Source organism: Octopus sinensis, linkage group LG4, assembly GCF_006345805.1.
Source record: "Octopus sinensis linkage group LG4, ASM634580v1, whole genome shotgun sequence".
Classification (NCBI taxonomy): domain Eukaryota; kingdom Metazoa; phylum Mollusca; class Cephalopoda; order Octopoda; family Octopodidae; genus Octopus; species Octopus sinensis.
In genome coordinates, this window is record NC_043000.1 from 75638837 (window position 1) to 75647862 (window position 9026).

Here is a 9026-nt window from a genome sequence, read left to right on the forward strand (position 1 = left end):
CAACAAGCCCAATAGTGACCTCCGCCCATAGCAGTTGGTTGTACTCTGCAACGGCTCACAGCAAAAGTTCGCAGTTTCTAACTGCTTGCCCAAGGAATTTTCCCCTATTCAGCTAGGATTAGGTACTAAGATAGGTTGTGATACTGCTGCTCATGTCACCAGGGCTTTCACCAGCTTGCCCTCTGAGTCCTCGAAGATCATCCTCAAACTTGACCTTAAGAATGCTTTCAACTCCATCAGTCAAGACATCATTCTCCGTGTTGTAAGGGAGAATGTCCCATCACTTAACCACTTTGCTTGGCAAGCCTATCGGGAGCCCTCCTACCTTTCATTTGGTGATCACCTCATCCCATCTGCCTCTGGGGTCCAACAGGGTGACCCAATTGGTCCTGCCCTATTCACATTGGGTATTGATGATGTTACCAAGATGGGAACAGCTAAATGTCTAGAACCCCAATGGTGCTTGTTTGAGAGCCCCCCCCCCCGACAAAGTGCTTGCAACTGCGAGGATGATGATCGTCTGTTTTTGTGGTGGTTTGGTCAGGATTACTGGTTTTTGTTCAAAACTATAGGGTCTCCCATGTTTTTTTTTCTTCTAAAGAGTGCTGTAAATACAAACACAAACCACACGATGGATGCAAATATATTTCTTGGATTGTGTATAGAAGTAATTGAACAACACTGGGAAACATTTAACAGAAGATTTCATTATCGCACACTAAGACAACTGCGTTGGTCTTTTACAAACAACAACAACAACTGGGAGAGAGATTATGCTTGAAGTTTACGGCAAGTTGTTGATACAGCAACCTGCGGCTTGCCAACATAATTGGAAACAATTGTGCTATATTCATGGCGGCGGAAGTTCCTGTTATAGATTAGTTAGGCTAAACGTAAATATAATCCGGGACAACAGTATATCGGTGTATTGTTTATTTTGCTTCAGTCACTTACTCACTGTGGGGACGAGTACGATCGGCTATCTCAATTCCCAGACTTCTCTCCCATCTAACCGGAAAACCCTTTTCTGCGGACTGGCTCACTAGCTAACCCGCAGTGAAGTTCCTGTCTACAGTTCGTCTGTTATCAGCCTAGGGCAGTGCCCTACATATAGGTGTAAAAACTAGCATTTCATTTTCTGAGCTGAGATTCGAAACCGAATCTAAGGATTCTCACTAGCCTGATCCATAACTGGCCGAACAGGCACGAGAGAAATTTCTTTGTCTTTATTTCTTTAATTAGGCACAAGGCCTCAAAAGAGAAGGGACAACACAAAAACAGACAAAACAATACAATGGGATACATAAAAACACATATCGAATGAATTATGGTTATAATGGAAATGAAGATGGAATGGCTTACCTACACCCCATAAGCAGGTAGTTCCATTTTACTGTTTTTAAATGAACAGTTCAATATCAATCTTGTATTGGTTGGTTTCCTTTTTTTAAAATTCACACAAAGTCACTTTTTATAACATATACTCCATTAAATCTTCGAAGACCATCACCTGTGGCAATTCATCGTAACCAATTTCCATCCCTGTCATCTCTATTCTTTCACCAAACAACTCCTTCAGTCCTCTTTCTTTTCCCAGCAAAACAGCTTTCAACCCTTCATTATTCTCTTTGGCCGCTAATTTCACTCTTATAACGTCCTTCATCTTGGCAATCTTTTTCTATATCTCTACACTTTTTGGGTATTGCACCATTGTTCTCAGGTTCCTCCCTTTTGGGTGTCACTCTCCTTCTCTCCTCACCAATCCCCTCCTCTACCGCAGGCTTTTCTATCTCTGTCTGTCTCTTATTCTGTGTTGCTATTATCTCTCTTTCATTTTCCTTTCTCTTTTGTACTCTTTCCTTCTTGCTAGTTGATGGTCTCTGCGTTCATTCCTCACTTACTTTTGTTGACTTTTCATTTTTCTCTTCTCATTCGTATTCTCTTGTTTTTCACTCTGTTTCGCCTCTCCACTCGCCTTTCTTTTCTTCCTCGAACTTTTTGGTGGTGAGTCTGTACTCTTCTTTCTTTTTACCACTGTATATTGCTCTTCCATTTTCTCCTCCTCCAAGGTTGCATCCTCTTCTTCCTGATATTCCTTCTCTACCTCCTCCTCTTTGTATTTCTGGAGAAACTTAGCTTTCATGGTCCCCTTACTCCACATAGAAAACATACAGGCGGTCTTTCACCACTATTCTTAACTTTGTTTCATCTAGCAGTACTAGTTCTTCCACAATCTTGTGGAGGTCTGGGAGGCTTATATGGACCAATACCTCCACCAGTTCACCTCCATAGTTTTCGAAATTTTCAATATTTCAGTATTTTCTGTATTGAAGAGAACGACTGCCACCAGCCATGCCTCATCAATTTCTGGGGGCACACTACCTATTCTTACTCTGGCCACACGTTTGCCACAGTAAGTCGGCAGCAGTGCCCACTTCGCTGATCTAAGGCACAGTGGAGTATTTTCTCGCTTCTTCTTCACTCATGAAGTGTACCTCCATTGTGCTGTATTTCCTTCCTCTGGTGTAGTACGTCGTTACATTCTTAATTTCTCTCAGGCACTTCTCGACTGCTGCTATTTCCATCTTTTTCGTTACAATATTCAATGTTCTGTATACAATTATTTTCTTTACCATTTATCCTGTCCCTTCCTTGGGAGGCATCAACCTCAGGCTATCTCCATCCTTTCTCAATAAATCATTATATTTCTTGAAGCTTTTCTCCTGCAATTTAATTTCTCTAACTTGCAGTACCTCTGCAGACAGTGCCCGCTTGCACTGGTGTACCTTCCATCACAATATTGTTCACAACTTCACTCATAAATGGGAAAGAAAATTAAAAAAAAAACAGGTAACAACAATCCAACAATTCAATGAATAACAGTTTAACAATAACACTACTCACATGGAGCGTGAAAGAAATTTCTTTGTCCTGTCAAAAAGTGATTGATGGATTTCCATTCGACCTCCGACCTGAGCTGTGTCACCGAAGGTTCATCTGGACAGCAAGTGACCTAGATAGGTAGAAACTACTCCTATGGTATGCCTGTTCTTCTAGCTAAGATTACTATTATAAATACAGTTAGATACACGATAGATAGGCAGACAGCTTGCGACAGTGAAGCAGCCAACAGTCACAAAGTCAGCATTAACGACACACTACAATAGCAGTCGCAGAGCACAAACAGACAGGACCCGACCAAATGACCAATGCACACACGGACACAAAATATGCTCGTAGCAGTTGGTAACTTCATGTAACGGCTTTCATTGATATTGTAAATCAAATTTTGTGTATCCAACGCATAGATGTAATTATTCAAACTACAGTCCGATGCTTTCCTCATTGTTTTCCTTTGATGTCGTCCAATACGCCTATCTTCATCTGCAAGGGCCCGGGAACAGGGGGTACACTTGCACCCACTAGAATTTTTAGGTGTGCAAAATCAAAACTTGCATCCCCTACATACCCTCGCCAGATTCAGAAAATAGTGTCTAAAAATTTATCTGTGAAAGTTGCTTTTCTCAAAATAAAAACAAAGCTCAAAAGTTATTAAGAAAATGAAACTAGCCGTTAAATTCCCAACGGAATTTATGATCTGCTTCTTAACTAAAGCAGTGTAATGGTTTTAAATTGATTGATAAATATTATTATGAAATGTCGGTGGAGGCAGTGGTAACGATAATAATTTGTGGTTATAATTGTTTACTGTGGGATGTGAAAGATGAACAATACATAAAGTTTTAAGGAAGTATTTATTTACCGTTACGTTACAATACCTTGCCTTGATGGGCAGGTTTTGATAAATCCAAAAGCCTGCGAAGTAAAGTTTGTATTTGTCTCCTCTTCATTGTTTAGTAGTAAACAGAGAGAGACAGAATGATGTTGTAAGAGAACAGAATTAGAGCTAGAGAGAATTGTAGGGTGTTTGACAGTTGCTGGCAGTAAACTTCATTTCTCCCTCTGACCAAGGTTCTAGCTGGTCAGCCAGACTACGTTTTCACTGAGTTTGTCACCAACTGGTGACTAACTCCGTTGAGTCGCCACGACAGTGACGAACTGATTTTTGCTTGGGATGTGCTTGCTTATATAAAGATCCAGAAGGATAGATATATCACTGAGAACAATAGATTTAGTTGGTAGTCTTGTTATCTCTATTCTAGTTTTTGGTGAAGTAGAAGAGGTTAGAAAGGGTCAAGTGATGAAGACATTATTTCGGCCTAGCTAAAGGCATCTGAAAAATGTAAAACTGCAGCCAGAGAAAAACCATTGTTCAACCATGGGAACAGTTCTATTGCAGTGAAAAGTAGTCCAAACGAATCAACACTTAGAAAATACTATGTAGACAAATATTACGCAGAAACTATGAACAAAATCAGGGAAGCTGTCAGAGATAAGCAAATTTGGAACTCGATTGATGAAACCGCTGATTTGTTAACATCAGAATTTCTTACCGCTACTAATCTACTATCACTTATCTATTCACTTCTTCTTTAGCATTACTGTATTTCAAGTATAACAATGTGTTACTATTTATGACAGATGCTGCACCTTATATGAAAAAGATGCTAAAACATTACAGGTGTAGGCGCATTTACCTCCCTTGACAGCGAGTGTTATGTAGTCTTTTGTTTTGTGTTAAGATAATAAGCAACTCATTGAAGGCATTATTATGATTCTACGAGTTTATTTACTTGGCATGTTTACAAACTGCATATGTATAGCGGAGTAATACACACTGTGCGTATCCGCCTTAGACACAGTTCATACTGTTTACTAGATGTGCTTAACAAAATATTAGTGGGATGTATTCATATATACGTGTAACATCCCTTCTTGTAAAAGGGTCTTTTGGCAATGAAAAAAATAGAAGTAATCTCCCTTACACTAATGGATTGTCAGCGCAAGGGTGGCAATCCTGCAGCAGAAATCATGAGATTATTCTGCCCTCATACGTGGTTTTCTGCTTCCTTATCTACAGAAATAGTTATTTATTATTTTTTTTCTTTTAACGGTATCGAATCGGTGGTAAAATATTCGGTCTCCATCTGGTGGATCACTGATGTCTGAGGTGTGTTGTTGGGCTGCTGATGGGTGGTTGGTGCCTGTCGGGGTGATGATTCTGTGGAATACGGATTCTGTGTGTGCTGTCATCTGCTGTGCGTGTTGTGGTTCTCGTTGGTGTTGTCACTGATGCTGCAGGCCTTGCGCATGTTATCCTCAATAGCTTTGATGTTGGACAGATGTGGGCCCTGTTACGTCTCAGCTGCCTACCAGATTCAGTTTCTATAATATATGATCTTGGAGTTTCAGCTCCACTGACAACTTGTGCTGGGATCCATGTTTTAGTTATAGGATCTTGAGTATGCACATGTTGTCCTCCAAATATCTCAGGTAAGTATTGTGCATGTTTGTTGTAATATTTCTCTGCTTGTTCTTGAGTGGCTGCTAGCTTTGCCCTTGTGTCTTCCTGGTCAATAGGAAGTTGGATCTTAGTTGGCAGGGTGGTTTTGTATTTCCCGCCATTCAGCATTTCTACTGGGGATTTCATGTCAGCCCTCTGTGGTGTCGCTCGTAGGGACAGAAGTGCCAGGTTTAGGTCTTCCTTAGTTTCTCAGCATTTGACTAGTGTTCTCTTGACTGTTTGCACCCGTCTTTCTATTAATCCATGACCTTTGGGGTAGTGTGGAGATGAGGTTATAATATTGAACCCATACTCATTGGCTAGCCTTTTGAATTCCTGAGATGTGAACTGGGTTCCATTGTCACATATGATTTGCTTTGGTATTCCTTGCTCTGCGAGAAGTCCTTGATCCACTGTAGTTATTGTTTTGACTCTCAGGTCTTTAACTTTTCTCACAAATGGGAATTTGGAGTAGTAGCAGACCATAATCAAGTACCATTCTTGGTTTTCTGTGAACAGATCTACTCCAATAGCTTGCCATGGCCTTCTAGGGATGTCACTGGATATCATTTCCTCCTTTTGTTGTGAATTTCTGTACTTTTGACAGATGTGGCATGTAGAAACTATATTTTCTATGTCTTTGTATATGCCTACCCAATATACTGCTGACTTGGCTCGGAGCTTGCATTTCTCCATTCCTAGATGCCCTTGGTGGATCTTGTCAAGAATCTCTTTTTGCATTGATTTGGGTATAATTATTCGGGATCTAGCCATCAGGATTCCATTCTTCACTGATATGTCATCATGGCTCACCCAATATTCACGAATGAGGGGCTGAACCTGATGTCTCTTCTCTGGCTACCCCTGAATCACCATCTGAGTAAGGAGCTGGAGTTCTTCATCTTTGCTGGTCTCCTCTTTGATTTGTTCCAGTTTTGTATTTGTCTCATTTACAATGTGATGGACCTTTACACTTAGTCCTTCCATCTCCTGTTTATCATATGAGGATAGTCTGGAAAGAGCATTTGCCAATATCAGGTCCTTTCCTGGCTTGTACCTGATATTGTAGTTGTACTTTTGGAGCCTCAACAGTAAACTTTGCAGTCTGGCTGGTGTTTTTGTGAGGTTTTTTTCTGTATATTTGTTCTAGCGGGTGATGGTCTGACTCAATATTGAAATGTCTGCCATACAGGTATGTATGAAACTTTTCACAGTCATATACTACTGTCAGGAGTTCCCTTTCAATGTTTGCATACCTTGTCTCTGTGGGTGAGAGAGCTTTTGAGGCATATGCAATAGGTTTACCTTCTTGTATCAATGCTGTGCCAACTCCTCTCATAGAAGTGTCAACTTGGAGTGTTACTGGTTTGCGTCTATCATAGCACTGCAGAGTTGTATCCTTACTGATGAGCTTTTTGATTGCATTGAAATCCTGTGAGTGTGAAGCACATCAATCAAACTCTACGTCATCTTCTCGGGCATTTGCAGTGTGATCGGCCAGCTTGGGTATGAAGGCTCCCATATAGTGGATGAATCCCAGGAAGCTTCTGAGTTCCTTCTTATTTTTGGGTTCTTTACTGTCACTAGTGACTTCCACTTTAGTGGGGTCTGGTTTCACTCCCTCTGCAGAATCATTCCAAAGAATTTGTACTCTTTTGCTTTGATCACACACTTGTCTGCATTGAGTTTGATACCTGTTTGTTGGGTTCTCTCTATAGCTTCATGTAAATTGAAGTCATGTGTGATCACATCCTTGCCATGCACTTGGATATCATCTGCTATTCCAATTGCTCCCTTGCAGCCTTGGTAAGTCTCATCTATTTGGCACTGCAAAACATTTTGGCTCACCTTCAATCCAAATGGGAGTCAGTTGAATCGGTATCTGCCAAATGGTGTGTTGAAGGTAGTGAGCATCGATGATTCTTTGTCAATCTTTACATTCCAGTACCCATTACTGGCATCCAGTTTTCTGAATATCTTAGATCCAGCTAATGATGGTGTGATTTCTTCGAGGGTTGGAATTGGAGAGCAATCTCATTTTAATGCCTTGTTCAGATTCCTGGGGTCAAGGCATATTCATAGGGTACCATTAGGCTTTTCTTTGATTATAATTGAATTCACCCAGTCGGTTGGCTGTGTCATTTTGCTGATTAAATTTTTTTTTCCATTCTGTCCAACTCTGCCTTCAGCTTCTCTTTTAATTCCAGCAGAATGCGGCAAGGTGGGTGAACAATTGGTTTGGCATTGGGGTCGACTGTTTTATGGTATCAACATTTCTCAAAACACCCGACTGTATCGTCAAAACATTCTGGGTACATGCTTATCAGTTCTTCTTTATTTGTGATTGGTGGTTGGTATTTGATAGGCATACCTCTGTCAATCCTGTTTGAAGCTGCCTTCACTTCACCATTGATTGACACAATATTAAGCTCTTGACAGTTTGGTCCGAGAATTGCAGGTCCTTCTGTTCTTGTGACATAAAAAGAACACTTGATTGTTTTTCCTTTGTGTGTCCCTGTGATTGTAGTTTTGCCCAGTTGTGGAATCCTGGTACCTCTGTATGCAGTGAGGATTACATCACTTGGTGTGATGATTTCTTCTTTGACTTTGTCCTCTTGTGTCATGTGTTCTGGGAACATCTTTTTGTAGTGGTTAACAGGCAAGATATCACTCTGGGCTCCAGTGTCAATCTTTAGCAATAAGTCAATGTTTATTCGTTTCTTGCCTGACTTCTTTTGGATTTGTTGTGTATGCCTCATTTTTTTTTCTGGTTGTCATTTCCTATCTGCTGACTCCCAAGAATTCCTCCACTGAGGTGTTTTCTTCCTGTTGTTGGACATGTATATCTCTTTGTCTTCTCTTTGAAAATTGGGGCTTGTATTTGTAAGATTTTGTTTTCCACTGGTTGGGCTTTCCAAATGCTTTGCAGGACATTTCATTCAGTCATTGAACTCATGCTCTGTACCACAGTACTGGTATGTTCTCTGTTTGTGGGTATGTTTCGTCCTATATCTAGATACAATCTACACTGCTGCCTATTGTGTTTGTTTGTAAAGTAAGTGAGGCCATTTGTTTGGTAGTGGCTTTGAATGCTCTTGCAGTGTCTACTGCTTCTATCAACTGGAGAGCGTCCTTACCTATGAGGAATTTCTGGACTTCTTTATGAGCACACTCCCATATGAGTTGATCAACAATCCTTTCATCCTTGTTTTTGAATTTGCATTTTTCGGCAACATTCTTTATTCTGGACAGGAAGTTGTCAATTGTTTCTTGTGGGTCTTGTTTCAGGCCCTGGAATTCATACCTATGAATTCTATGGTTTTATCTGGGATCTAGGTGCCTTTCAAATTTCTCTAAAAGTGTGTCTGGATTATTGCAATCCGATTCTGAATGTCCCAACTATTGAATAGGTCTAGGCCCTTCTCTCCCGTACATAAAAGGATGTAGCTTACCTTTTCATCGGTGGTTGTACCTTTCAGGAAGCTTTTGAAAGCCAGCTGAGTTTTCTGTTTGAATTTCTTGAATGCTTCCATGATATCATCAGCGTCCCAGTTCATGGTCGGATGTAGATTCATCTGTATGGCAACAGGGGCCACCATTTTGGATCCTTGTATATGTGTCC

At 40.6% G+C, this 9026-nt stretch overlaps 1 protein-coding gene across 1 annotated transcript; it reads right to left on the reverse strand.

The window, feature by feature from the left end:
* Positions 1-4819: 4819 nt before the first annotated feature.
* On the reverse strand, positions 4820-6843 carry LOC118763015 (uncharacterized protein K02A2.6-like). Its single transcript, XM_036502171.1, has 2 exons — positions 5693-6843; positions 4820-5322 (listed from the first exon to the last, which is right to left on the reverse strand). Exons 1-2 carry the CDS (start codon positions 6176-6178, stop codon positions 5287-5289), a joined length of 522 nt encoding a protein of 173 aa, XP_036358064.1. The 5' UTR covers positions 6179-6843; the 3' UTR covers positions 4820-5286.
* Between the last annotated feature and the right edge of the window lie 2183 nt (positions 6844-9026).

Coding starts and splice junctions, on each gene's coding strand:
- LOC118763015 (XM_036502171.1), bottom strand. CDS start 6,178: ATGGCTAGATCCCGAATAATTATACCCAAATCAATGCAAAAAGAGATT. Junction 5,323..5,692: donor GGTTCAATATTATAACCTCA/TCTCCACACTAC, acceptor CAGCACAAGTTG/TCAGTGGAGCTGAAACTCCA.